Source organism: Zeus faber (genome assembly GCF_960531495.2).
Source record: "Zeus faber genome assembly, chromosome: 19".
Classification (NCBI taxonomy): Eukaryota; Metazoa; Chordata; class Actinopteri; order Zeiformes; family Zeidae; genus Zeus; species Zeus faber.
Genome location: NC_137206.1, coordinates 25978302 through 25992219, shown reverse-complemented (window position 1 = coordinate 25992219; position 13918 = coordinate 25978302). Strand labels below are relative to the sequence as shown.

At 45.2% G+C, this 13918-nt stretch overlaps 1 protein-coding gene across 1 annotated transcript in view; it reads right to left on the bottom strand.

Annotated features, from left to right (window-relative positions):
- Positions 1–13918, bottom strand: part of gpr158a (G protein-coupled receptor 158a) — a gene marked incomplete at its 5' end in the record, with an annotated part of 94655 nt that overhangs the window by 29304 nt on the left and 51433 nt on the right. The window contains 2 exons of the mRNA XM_080020472.1: positions 4952–5020; positions 9713–9939. Of these exons, the coding sequence (XP_079876598.1) occupies positions 4952–5020; positions 9713–9939 (296 nt within the window). The remainder of the gene's footprint in view (positions 1–4951; positions 5021–9712; positions 9940–13918) is intronic.

Genomic DNA, 13918 nt, shown 5'->3' with positions numbered 1-13918 from the left:
TGAACGGTATGTCAAGAGGGTGGTGCTCGAATCTCTCTCGACACATAAAGCTGAGCCTATTCCACGCCACTGTGGAGTCTGTCCTCCTGTATGGCTGCGAAAGTTGGATGCTGACACCCACCCTGCAGAAGTCCCTGGATGGGTGCTACACCAGAATGCTACGAGCTGTTCTGAATGTGGACCAGAACATCCACATTACCAACAAGGACCTGTACGGGCAACTGCCAAGGCTCAGCAAGAAGGTAGCATCTAGGAGGATGAGGCTGGCTGGCCACTGCCACAGACATCGGGAGCTCCCGGCCAGCAGGCTGGTCCTATGGGAACCAACGCACGGGCATCGATCGCGAGGACGTTCAGCGCTAACGTATGTGGACGTCTTGAAGAAGGATGCGGGAGCTGAAAGCTCTTCGGAGCTGGCCGGGTGTATGGAGAACCAGAAGGATTTGAGACTCCGATGGAAGCTCGTCTGAGGACGACCGAGAGAGATATGGCAGAGTTTATGGTGGCAGCATATGGAGAAGAGCCAGCGATTCATCGGGGGCAACTCACCGCTTCGAGGGCGGCGGCCCCCCTCCAAATGGCGATCGGGGCCTGCTGCTGCTGGAAAAACACCCGGAGATACACATGCGCGGCCGCGCAAGCTAATCCCGCGATCAAATTGTGAATCACAAACGCTCGCTCTCCGCTCACCGCAGCCAGACCGAAATAGCCTTCATTTTGTCTCTTCCATTTTGCCCTTTCTAGCAGGATTCCCTCACCGGCCTGGCACTGCCGCCGCAGCCCCCGGCATCCCTGCTACAACCCCCGAATACGCTTTTTATTGTGGGCGTGGGCTGAAGTTATTGTATGTGACACTTGGGAGAGCCGAGGGGACCCGGGGTGCGGGGGCAGGAGGGGAGGGGGGGCGGGGGGGTGAGGGGTTGCCACGGGAGCTAAATGAGATGTGTCTTCTTCTACTTAATGACACTGGAATAGTTTAAAATAGAAACCGCGGCAGCTGCGGCAGAGGATGAACGTTCCTGAATCTATATTTAGATTGGGAATGACGCTTCTCGAGCTGCCAGCCGCAGCTCAGAGAGAGAGAGAGAGAGAGAGAGAGAGAGAGAGAGAGAGAGAGAGGGAGAGAGCGAAATATGGAGGGTAGTGGAGGATGGTGGAGGAGGGTGAGATGCAAATGAAAAAGGAGATCAATCTAGCGTGGCACACATAGAGCCACGGAAGGAAGCCCCTATTCTCAGAACACGTTTCCTGGAGATTTCCTTTCACATCCGAAATAGGGCCCTGCTCGCCATGGCCTCCATTTCAATATGTAAATACAGAATCATTAGAATTCACCGCCAATAATAACGTAAAACTGGGGAGTAAATATTAATGGAACGATGAATAATGTGTGACTGAGGCTTACGGTGGGGAGAAGCAATTTTAACCCCGATTCACTCTGATCACAATCGGTTTGTGTCATCGAAATAACTCGTCTGTAGGGACATGGTATTTCAGAAAAAAAAAAATTTCCATTAAAACGTTACGTCCATGTCTGAAAGAATTTTGTTTGTTTCATCCTTTAAACAGACAAGCAAAATCTGACCGGACAGTACGGTACTTCCAACGCATGAGGATTTGGGAAATGTGGCAAGAATCCAGGATTAGTATGAAGGGCCCTTTCCCCTAAAACTTGGTGACACGGACCCGCAGCGCCACCGAGCTCAACGTCTTCAACCTGCAAAGAGGCAAAAATATGTGGAGCTGCTATGACATACTAACATAATAAGTACATAAACTAGAAGCCTCATTGGCCTCAACCACCGCCTGCAAAGGACAGTGAACACTCAGGCAGATGGAGGCAGGAACCATTCAAAATAGACCCAATACTTGTGAGGTCTGGGTGGTGGGGGTAGGTTGGAAATGGATTATTCGGTCAGAATCTTGGTCCACTGTTACGCAAATAATAATATTGAAGAAGTCAAGCGGTGAGTTGGTGACAGCTACAGTTGTGGTTTTATTCTCCACCCAACCAATCTGGAAGTTCCACCTCTGTGGTGGTCGGTGCAGTTCAATGGAGCTGTGGAGTGTCCTCAAACGGAAATAGACCACGTTTGGGCTCCACTGTGTCAACAGTACACAGGGTCTGTTACTGCAACATATAACTCTTGACCGGTTGGACGATGAAAAATGTTGCCAAGTTCAGGTCCGTTTTGAGTAGTGGTGTGTGCTTTGGCGAGCCGATTTCACTGAAATTAATTCGCTGGCTCAGGCGCCACCGCAACGTTTCCAGCGGAGCGTCGGCGCTCCTGACCCCTGGCACGCCCAAGGATCTTTGCTCAGCACCCCTGCCGAACAGGCCCTTGGATAGTTTCCCCCGGAGAGGCCCCAGAAGGTCAGAGGTGTTAATCAAAATGAAGATTAAAAGCCGATCGTTATCGCTCCTGGAGGACAGCAGTGTTTCCGTGATGGTTGTTTTTGTTGGAGCAGGGATTTCAGGCTCTTTGATCCGGTGCTCATGTGTGCGCTGCTCCTGCTAAATCCATTTCACATTCAGGAAAAATACTTTTCCTGTAATCCACTCCCCTGAAGGTGGGAAGGAGCAGCAGATACACACTGAGATGTACTGTAAATTGCCCAATAGACGTATTTCCTTCCCTCAACATCACTCATTCTAAATCTATTTTTAGCTTCTCCTTACAACCATAAAGATACTCCATCTAGTGACCAGCAACCGGCAGTGTGGCTGCGTCCCAAAGGCCCTACGATTTCAAGGCCTGCTACCGTGCCTGGTCCTTCTGGTACTGATACTTCTGTACCTCCGCCTGCTACTCCCTCAAGGAAATGAGCCATAGGAAATGAGTTCCTTCAATTGAAACAGACAAGCTATTCCAGCGTCATCCAATCACGGCCTTCCAACAACCTTCCCGACAACATTTGCCCTATCTGCAGTCCCATTTGTTCACTTGTAATTTGCCTGAGTAATTGTACAGTTGTTTTTCAGTTTGTGAGAGGGAAGATATAGCTCAAATGTCAGAGTATTTTTATGTAATTTCGAGGGGTTTCAGATGCCAGTGACTCACTGACATCACATGGGAATCTCCAAACCACTTCCCAGTGACGTCACATTGGCGACCGGTTTACACCTCTGATCTCACCTCCGAAAGGGTTAGGGCGGAGGGAGATGATGTCCGGAGCTGTATCGATCCCCTCTCGCGCGTGGGTCACAGCTCGGTCCAGTTTACCGCAAACAATTTCAAACATTATTACATTCAGAGGGTCTTGTTGCAGTTAATGCCAATGATTAGGCAGCTTTAAATCAGTTGGCTTTAATTTCATTTCCCTGGCATTGCACTGCTGAGCATATAGCTCCAGATGATCGCCACTAAATTGCAATTACCCATTGCCCCAAGCAGGGCCGTTTCATCTGCAGCACATGGTGGTTAGCTAGGTGTTGTTGTGCCAAGCATTCAACTGTGAAAATAATTAGACCCCTCAAAAACTTTGCTGGTCTCCGACTAGCCAACCCGTTATTCTTTCAATCTAATTTAAAAACGAAAGTACAGAGTACTGTGTGCTTGTGTTTTGAATGGCTTTCACTGATGAAAACCTTGATTTGCATGCATCCTTAACATGCGTTCAGTAGTGTTACAGATGAATCCACCTTGAAGCTTCATGTGATGACTTCTTTTGTTGAAAGATCCTATCTTTTAATTGCTATGAGTGTTGGAATTGGCCTACCTGAGCCAAAAATAAACTATTAACATATTGTGACACAGTGAGACCTCCCACAGGGTTAGGGAATGGTTATGCAGTTTATGGATTTCAAATGTCAGGAAGAGACGCACTACATTTGCAGACACTGAAATGTTTGTCTGCTGCAGCTACTGCAAAGACGACAAAAGGCTGAAAGCTGCTGAATGACTTCAAAAATCCCCAGATGAAGATCGTTGCAGAGACAAACACATGTAGACGGCATTCAGGAGATCTGCATTGGTGTATTCAAACAAACAGGGTGCAGTTGCACCCTTCGACCGCTAAATGTAAAGCGTCTTCCTCTTCACCTTTGTGATCGATCATAGTGTCTTGAGCTGCATTCAGAATCACACACCAGCCAGCGGTAGAGACGTAGTAGCATGTAGTATGGCCAAGAAGACATTGTTCTTTTTACTCCGTACTGTAGTACGCCGCATGCAATTTCTGCTGCAGATTTCGTCGCTTTTCTGCAGCTTTTTAGCTTTTGCCCTCAAAAATGGTGAGGTTTTCAGATGGATATGGGAGCCAATCAATTCAAACAGAGGTTATCCTCCACGAAGGTTTGACTAAGTGCGGCCCGCATGAAGTAGTACAAGCAGCCGGTCAACAGATGGTATTGTTGCCAGGCTGCTGGGTACACTGGGTGTACGCTGAGCAGGACGTCACCAAAATAGCCGCGGGATGTTTGTCTGTGCCGACGCCGCCTTATCACACCCACACCTTGGCTGTAACACCACCGGCACCCCCTGCTTATCACAACTCCGTGCAGCCCCTGCAAAAAAAAATAAAAAAACAAAACAAAAAAACAACAACACACACACAGATTTGTGGAGTTTGGTCGATGCTATCTGACAAGCCAAACAATCACCTCTGTGCCGAGCTGCAGAAGGGAAGTGCTGCTCGCTGGATGAGCGCGTGATTTGCGATTTGGACGGATGAACCTATCAAGGGTCGACCTGAAAGTCATCCGTCAGCCATGGAGGGGATTATTGATCTGGCTGCGGTGGGATCGGCTGAACGATTATCAGCAAACACGACAGAATGCACGCATGTGAACGGGTGTGCGCGTGCAAACATTTGTGCACAAATGCACACAAACACATACGCACACACACGCACACACACACACACAAACACACACACACACACACACATACACACACACACACACAAACACACACACACCCAAACACACACAAATGCACGCGAGGCTTACCGGAAAGTAGAGTAGCAGAGATCCACACAGGATGGTCTCCAGCAGAACGAGACCCGACGCTCTGATGCTCTGTTCAAAAACGAAGGAAAAAACAAAAATGAGAATCACTTTTGCTCAGAGGCACAACCTCCAAGATCATGCCGAAATATTATTATGGTTAGGCTGGAATTATGGAATTCCTTCTCTTAAAAATATTTTAAAATACACAGGTTATTTTGTGTTATTTTGCAGAAAACAGATACATAGATATGATTCAAAATAATCTAAAAAATAAATTAAAATCAAATTTAAAATAAATAAATATATAAATATCCACAATAATAAACTGGGTGTAAACTGATTAGTAAAATAAAATAAATATTTTCTGCTTAGAAAAGGTTTGCTAAAAATAAAAATTTGGGTCAAGCCACTTCTCAAATCAAAGTTTCACCAATGGTTGTGGGACTGGCATGAATGAATCATCTACAGGATATGAGATATGAGGTTGAGATACATCTAGGCACTTATATTATATATATATATATATATATATATACACACACACACACTCAAGACACGTTAAAAAGCGTATAGAGCAGCAGGATATTGTATAAGTCCACTCATACCATATAAACAAAGAATGGAGCTTGAGAATGAGCAGGAGTGAAAGCAGTGGCCTGCGGCTGGTTTTATCGTAGCTCTGACCCTTTTTACATGGGTTCTATGCACCTCTTGCGTAATATATTCAACAGCATATCTTCCTCTAATTGACAGGATGCTTGAGGGGAACTTTCAGGGGGCAGAAGACAGCTGTGCCATCCATTAGAAAACACAGATAGAGGAAGAAGAAAAAGAAGAAAGAAAAAAAACGAAACAAAAAGCACGCCTGAAGTTTCCATTAAGAGTCAGGGGCGGCTCAAGGCGGTCTTTTCAATTGCAGGGCATTAATCACAGAGTCATTTCTGAGTAATATAGAAGGAAAACCATTCAGAAAATGCTAAATGTTTTTTTTATAATTTTTGTAACTATTCAACTTACTTTGTTTTTTTGGTGTGAGGGAAAATTCTCATGATGCTATGTGTGGGTGGGAGTGGACTTTTTCGATTTGGGTGGGGTGTTCGGGATACATGAACGAATAAAAAAAAATCTGGATCTGTTGATGCATATGTCACAATGAATGTGCTATTTTCAATAAAAACAACAACTTTTTTTTATACTTTTGGGTGTAGTATTCCCCTATTTGTAACACTCAAATTATTCGGACACGGTGTGAATGGACATCCTGACTCATAACCTGCACATTTATAGTAAATACTGTAGTATCATGACATCATGAAGCGTCATACTCTAAATCTCATCTCGTTCCATTTGTTTTCTAACGTTGCCGTGTCGGTGATGCACGACCTTTTGGCCACTTTAGGTCAGATTAGGTCGGTTTTCCACTCAATTCTGCTCCGTATGTGGATCGATTCGGATGAAACTGAATCCGCGAGACGTTTGCGATTTACTGGTTCGACGACATGTAAAACCGCATTCGTGGCTTCTGTCGTTGTTCTGTTTCACATAGTTTTAGCCCCAAAAATGTAGAGAAAAATTGCAGGTTAGACCCATAATTATTTTCAAGCCACCCAATATAAAAATCACCAAAAATACGACAAAGACTTAAAAATAGATCCAAAAAACAGGAATTATCCGCCTTATCACAGGGAAGGCTCCATTGTGCGCTCCTTAAGATCGCGAGTTGGCTCTGTGGAGCAGCGGGATCGTCCTCCATCCATCAGGACTGTGATTCATCTACAAACGAGTGGAACCAAGATTCCTCATGCTTGAGACAAAGCTTTTATTTGGGGCCAATTAATCCACCGGCCCCCAACTCCACGCTTTGAAGGAATTCATGAGCGCCGTCAACAGTTAATAGCATCACGGACAGTAAACCTGCAGTGGCGCTTAACATGGAGGTGGGTGTATGGGCACTTGGCACTCACACCGGGTGTTGCGGGCCTCGCCCTTGCGCAGGCGGTGGGTGGGCATGGGAGTCCTGCCGGCTCGCCCGTGGGGCGGGCGGCTCGGGCGGGGTGTCAGTCTGTCGCTGTGGGGCCCTGATCTGGGCCTCTGGTCTGTGTCTTGCGCCTGCGGCCCCGGTTCTGTGCCTGCGACTGCGTTTTGTGCCTGCACCCGGGGGTTGGTTGTATGTGTGCGCCCCTGGGGTGCGGGGTCTTCTCGTGCTCCCTGGGACTGGGAAATGCTCCTTGGGGCTGGACGTCGGGGCTGCTCCACAGCCCTCTGGCTTCTCTGGGGGGCAGGGCGCAGGGCATGGTACTCGGGGCTTTCCTGCAGCTGTAGGGTGTCTACAGGGCTGCGGAGTTCAGGGGGCTTCGGGTCCCTTTCCGCTGCTTGAGGGTGCCGCAACATAATACCAACCTTCTACACCAGTACCAATGGGGATAAGTCATGTACACTCAATGGTGGACATCTTACACACACACACACACACACACACACACACAAACACATACATGCAGTCCCATCACACACACACACACCACCACACCCCTGCTTGGAATACACCCTAGCACCCTCCTGGTTGCATTCCTCTCCTTTCCTCCCTCATTTACTGCCATAACTATGACAGGAAGAGGCCACGTGACCAGTTGTAGTTCCAGTTTTCCTGGACCTAATTGATTGTTTTTCAATGCATGTTGTGGTCCGATGTTAATGTTTCTGTGTAAATGTTGTTTGGTTCTATGTTAATTTGTCTCACCCGTGGTGATTCTACCCCTCTTGGAGTAGTGATCAGTTGTTTATAGACCCAAACATGATAAATAGTTCTCCAAAGAGGGGGGGTTGGTGGTGGTTTTTCATCTATAACCAAAAACTGTGCTCTTGTCATTCTACAGGGCATCCACAGGACAGAGTTATTGCAGCAGTTCTTAATGATTTAAGAATTAATAAAGAGTTGCATTGCAGGTTGAGCACTTGAACTCCACTTGCGGACTAACTCTGTCCTAGATGCAATGGCATACAAATACTGTGTTGTATGCCCAGCATGCTGACAGCACAGGTAAAAAAGAAACAATAATAAAATTTAAAAAAATAAGGGAGTTATTTTGGTGTAATTATCAATTTAAAAAACCTTTAATCGGTCATATAGCTTTTGCAGGACACACTCGGTCATGTAGCCTTATTGTATCATGAAGGGGTTTTTTTATTGTATTTTTTTTTAGTAAGATTGGACAGGACCGATAAGAACGGACCCCTACTAATAAGGGAAACCACTGAGTGATATTAGTGAGCCTTGGATAAATTACTTAGATAATTCATACTTTACATTCATACATATTTTAACCATGTCAAGTAAAAACTTCTGCGCCAATATGCAGTATATTATAGCGATATCAAGTGTTAAAATAAAAATAAAATTCTGAAAAAGTAAGATTGCTCCCCTCCAGGTACTGGCGGTACTAGAGCCAGTTTTGGAACTCCTACGTTTTACTCTGCTCTGTTCTGCCCTCTTACATGGACAAATAGAGTGGACATAATTGTTATTATTGTAAAATATATCATATTTTGTGTGTGGGGGTGGGAGCGTACTATATTATTTTATTGTCATAACGGAAACTGGGAGCTCTGGCTCGGGGTTGCCATGGCGACAGTGACCATATACGGACATGGACGGGGTGACTACTTTAGATCGTGGGCGTCCTTGTTGGCGCTTTCTATTCTGCACCTTTTTGGTGGAAACAGCAGCTTACACTCGTCATCTAATCCACCAGTTCCGGTGCCATCGTCTGTGAAGGCCGTTGCTGGTTCTCTGGTTCAGGTGGGTTAGAAAGCGCTCCGAGTTCGCATCAGGTTGAGAGGCAACAGGAAGTGATGCTGCGTTCCATGGGAACTCGGAAATCTGTCAATCGAGTCGGTGGTCAGCATGTTAACAGAACATAACAACTACAGTGTTGCTCAAAAACGACAGTAGACATGTGTTTAAATTTACACAAGGGGAACGTTGTTCACCGTCAGCGGTGCGTTCCGTCATGTTGCCATGACGTCGGGTCTGTTATCTTGGTAAACCCGGGCGCGAGCGATTGGCTCTGAAATTGGAAAAGGTTGGATTTCCATGATTTCCAACTTCAGTGGAACGCAGCATTAGCTGTTCCACACACACTTGCGAAAGGACCTTTACTTTTATGTATTTCTTTATTATAAAGCCCCCCCTCCCGCCAAAATGTGACTAAGGGGAATTCCTTTACTTATTTACACTCATACTGTATACTCATTTTTCTTCCACTTCAAGCACCGCTACTGAGGGTTCGTTATGATGCACCATGTAAGCTGTTTGAAATTATTCCAGATATTTATTGTGATGATCGACATAAGGGATGAATTTGAAAAAGCCATTATCTCATCTGATCCCAAGATAATGATTTAAAGAATCACAGAAGTGTCCTAACTTCATAATGTCGCAAGTTAGGAGTCCTATTTAAGTTATTTTGGCCAAAATAACAGCCAGACAGAGCTGGCTCTCCATGCAGAAAGGACATAGGTGTCACTATAGATAGAAGATAGAATCAATCCTGATTAAAAAATTGTAGAAGTAGTTTGGATTTCCAGAGGTCAAATATATAAGTGTAATACTGTACAGCCCAGGTGTGCACATTTTTGATAACATACTTCCCCCAAATTGTCATGGAAGCCACAGGCAGGTTTTGATCCGTTAACTGAGTCAATTAATGAAATGATGCTTTGCGGTGGAATTCCCCTTTAACCACCGGAGTGCCCAGGTACCTTGTTCCTGCGGAAGCTGTAGACCAGAACCATGCTGACGAAGAGCAGCAGCATGCACAGGCACTGGAAGGAGAGCACAGCGAGTCGCAGCGCTCCGTCCTCCCGCGTCACGCAGGGCGTGTCGTCCTTGCAGTACACACAGCCCTCCTGGCACGGCAGGCAGTCGCTGGACGAGCCCTCGTCCGCGTTGGGGCCGCTGTCCACGCCTTTCCCCTTCCACACCCTCCCTGTGGAAACACACACGTGCCAGAATATGAGTTTAATTTTGGCACTGAAACGGTAAGAAGGTAAGAATGTTGGTTCTTTTTTGGAAAGCTCTTCAGAAAAATGTGACTCTTGGGAACTTGGGAACCAGCTATAGCTGGTTCCCAAGTTCCCAAGACCCAAGAAACTGTTTTGTGGACTTTAATCTCCATCGTTTGTTTTGCAGAAAACAGTAGGTGAAAAAAATGTATTATAGAAGAAAAAACTTTTAGTCAATTTCAAATTTTGATAAGAAGAGAGAAGAATTTCAGCTGCAGAGTAAAGAAACACAGTGAATGACACTCCTAGTGTGACCTTGTTAAGACTTTCTGTGTGCAATCATGAAAAGTCAACATTGTTCAGCCTTGTGCTGCACCTGGAATTTCATACTGGGATGGCGACGACCATGGTGTCTTTACTCAGTGGTTCACATTGTGAGAACACACAGAAACATGTTCGCACTGCAAATTATAGACTAATAAACTATAGACGAGAACTCATGCTCGGGACCCCCAGGACAGGCTTTCTCCTGGCTGCCCCCCCACAAGGCATATCGTAACATTTACATTTTATGAGATTTAATTATAATGAATAAATATAGCTGCAGGCGGCAATACACGAGGTTCAGTTTAGTCTTGTTAGGTACCTGCTACATTCCGGGTACTTCCCAGGTTCTCTGGAACGCAGCACGAGTTGCAATGTTCCGAGTTTACATTGAACGCCACATCGTCTTGGACTACATCGCGCAACTCTCCGAATGTGAATGAGCGCCCAGAGACATAAGCTGGATTTGACATTGGTTCATGATGTCCCAAACACTGCATGTCCCTCAGAGACATTTCATCCAGTTTTTAAATCTTTGGGACTAAAATAAAATGGACACAATTCTGAGCCGTTGCTCTGGAGCTGGCATTTAAGACATTTAAGTGGCACCGAAATCTGTGTTGCAACTCGGTCCGGTAGATACCGATTGTATAGGAATCGGTGCCATAGCGGCACCTAGTTACAACTGGCTCAATATGCACTTACACCACAGAATGTTCCTCTTCTGTTGTTGAGTTAAAATCTCCCTAAAGAACGATGTTGTAACAATTACAGTCGTTGCTGGATGACTCAGCGCAGACACAAAAGACAAGGTCGGTTCCTTTAAAGGGTCTTAGAACCTCCTCTGGTGCGAAAACGTCTCCTTCAAACAAACATAGTTTTTGGAGTTTTGTAAAACGCAGCATGAGTTTCAGTTTCAGTTTTCCAAGTTTCCATCCGCAGCATCAAGCTGTCTGTCTAGATGTCGCACTCGCAAGTGGCTGGAGGGGAATGAATTCTTGAAATACGAAACTTGGCCTTATACAACTTAGGATGATGACGTCACAAAGCGGGCTGCTCCTTAAAAAAATTCAGTTACGACAGTTTTTCACCCATTTCTGCTCCAAATGTACGTCAAACTCAGGTCTGAAACGTCCCGGTTCTAACGAGACTGCAACCATGTCTGTGTGTCCTGCAGTTGTCGTGTTTCAGATACTTTTAGCCTGAAAAAGACAGATAATACAGTAATTCATAATTATATATGCATTTTAATAAATGCACAAAAACATGTGTTTGTTCGGTGTTTTATTTTTATTTTATTTTATTTTTTATTTTTAATCAAATTAATGAATTATATTTTTCCAATTGCCCCAATGGGGCAAATGGGAATCATTTGAAGGTGTGTTCATTGCTATTGTGTGCGCATTTTTATGCAATATATTTATATCCCTTTTCCTCAAAGCTAATGCTAATTAGATGTTGGAGAGATGGCTCATGCTGTCGTTTCGTGTCAACCTACACTTGCTTACAACCTGTGCAGCCAGCGACATAGCATCGTCTCTGGGTCGAATTCATGTGGGTTTTACACCTGGAACCCAAACAACGACGGCCACATTTCAGCCGAGCACTCTTTAATAATATCAATGTTATAAGAATATTTTTGTTTTTTTTCACAGGTTTCATCCATTTTTCAACAATGAAATCATCAATAAACACCTTGCAGAATGCCGGTTTTGTCATAATGCCCTCAACCCGGCAGCATTCAGCCCCGTCAGAGGTTCATATGCAAATAATATGTTAATCTAACCGCCCTGATTGGTCAGTTGAGCGAAATTCGCTGCGTACCATCTGAATGATTGGCTCCTATAGTTGGAGCCGCCGTGACTGCCAGAAACCTACAGAAAATGCACGTTTTCCATTTGTTAATTTTTTTTGTTACTTTTCTGAGGGGTTGCATCTCTAGGAGGTCAGGGCAGATTTGGATGAAATTGGAAAAGAAAAGCGAACTCGAAAGGGAACGCTTCAGTTGTTTTTTATTTATTTTTTATTGATTGTATTTGTTTATTTTAAGGAGTTAGGAGAAGGGGAAGGGTGGCAAAATCTCATGAGAAAGGCCCATATGGTGGGATAGATAAATAAAGCCCGTCTTGTATGTATGTTTTATAAAGGCTTCACTGGAAACGCCCTTTGTCTCAGAGATTTGGAGGGATTTTGGGTCTTTAAAAAGAAACTGGCCTACTTTTCAAACCTGTGACGGTGCACATTATTGATCCTCTGCAAAGGCTATTTATCTCCGTGCCGATGACTCACTCATTTGACTGACAGGCAGAGCTAAACCAATATTTTTATACCGCATCCACTGCGCGGAAGAGATGGCTGCGAAAAAACAAAGGGAAGTGAGTTGAACTAACTTCCCTTTCCCGGCGCAGGAGAGTCAAGGATGTCCCCTCGTGGATTAAGGGGCCTGTAATTGGCCCAGCGGTGGGCCAGATTGCATCCTGTGTCTCGGTAACAGGCGCACGCACACACACACGCACACACTCAAACACACACACACACTCACACACGACCACGACCAGACGATTCTTGTGGAAAAATTGTAAAACGTGAGCAGCCCCGCATGCAGCTGGGATGAATTGATGAACAGTTTGGTGAATTATTTGTCTAAGTCGAGTGTGAATTAAGGAAGTTACAGCCACTTAGAGCGCACTGGGACCCTCACCCCTGCGTGAATTCAGAAGAATTTCATCATGTGATTACATCACGTCACATGCTTGTTCGAGGACACTTGGCCATGCTGCACGGAGGAGCCGGGAATCGAACCGGCAATCCTCCCCATTACTAGACGACGGAAACACCTGCCGCCATGACGCAGAGAGCCACGCCCAGCCTCATAGAGAAGCAATCTCAAGCCTTTACAATGGGTGTTAATGGGAGACACCTGCCTGCAAATAAATGCTCATAATTCAATGCGACGAAAGATCCCTGCTTTTGGATGCATTAATATGTATATAATATTAATGCATGCATGCAAAACTGGACTAGAAATCCATTGGGGTATCCCCGCACAGGTTTGAATCCTCCCAACAACGGCATGTCGTTTGGATTTCTTTTGTACACTGGTTTGTTCCGGTTGAGGAATTAGACTGAACCGGAGGCTGAAGTACAGCGATTAACTATATTTATCCCCCGTCGTCATTGTATTTTGGTCTTGTTTTGCGTGTGGCTTCAGTGAGTGCTTTTATTTTGGAAATCATTGGAATAATTGTGACCAAGTGCGTGGGATGATTGGTCTGTCACTTTGATCATTTGGTGGTTTTCAGTAGTTTCACACAAACACACACACACACACACACACAGCATAAGGAGCCGGGAACACAGAGACATTTTGGTCCTTTGTACTTTTCCATTCTATGCATGAAGGAGCACAGAACATTTTGGGATGGAAAACGTTGTGAGAACAGGCGAACAGCGGAGATTGTAAAGAAGATGAACTTGGCTGGGGAATTTTTTTCACTAAATGCACATGTGTGGATGTGTGTGTGTGTGTGTGTGTGTGTGTGTGTGTGTGTGTGTGTGCGTGTGTGCGTGTGTGTGTGTGTGTGTGTGCATGCGTGTGTGTGTGGGTCTGTTACATTGGTGAAAAGCACATCATTATCG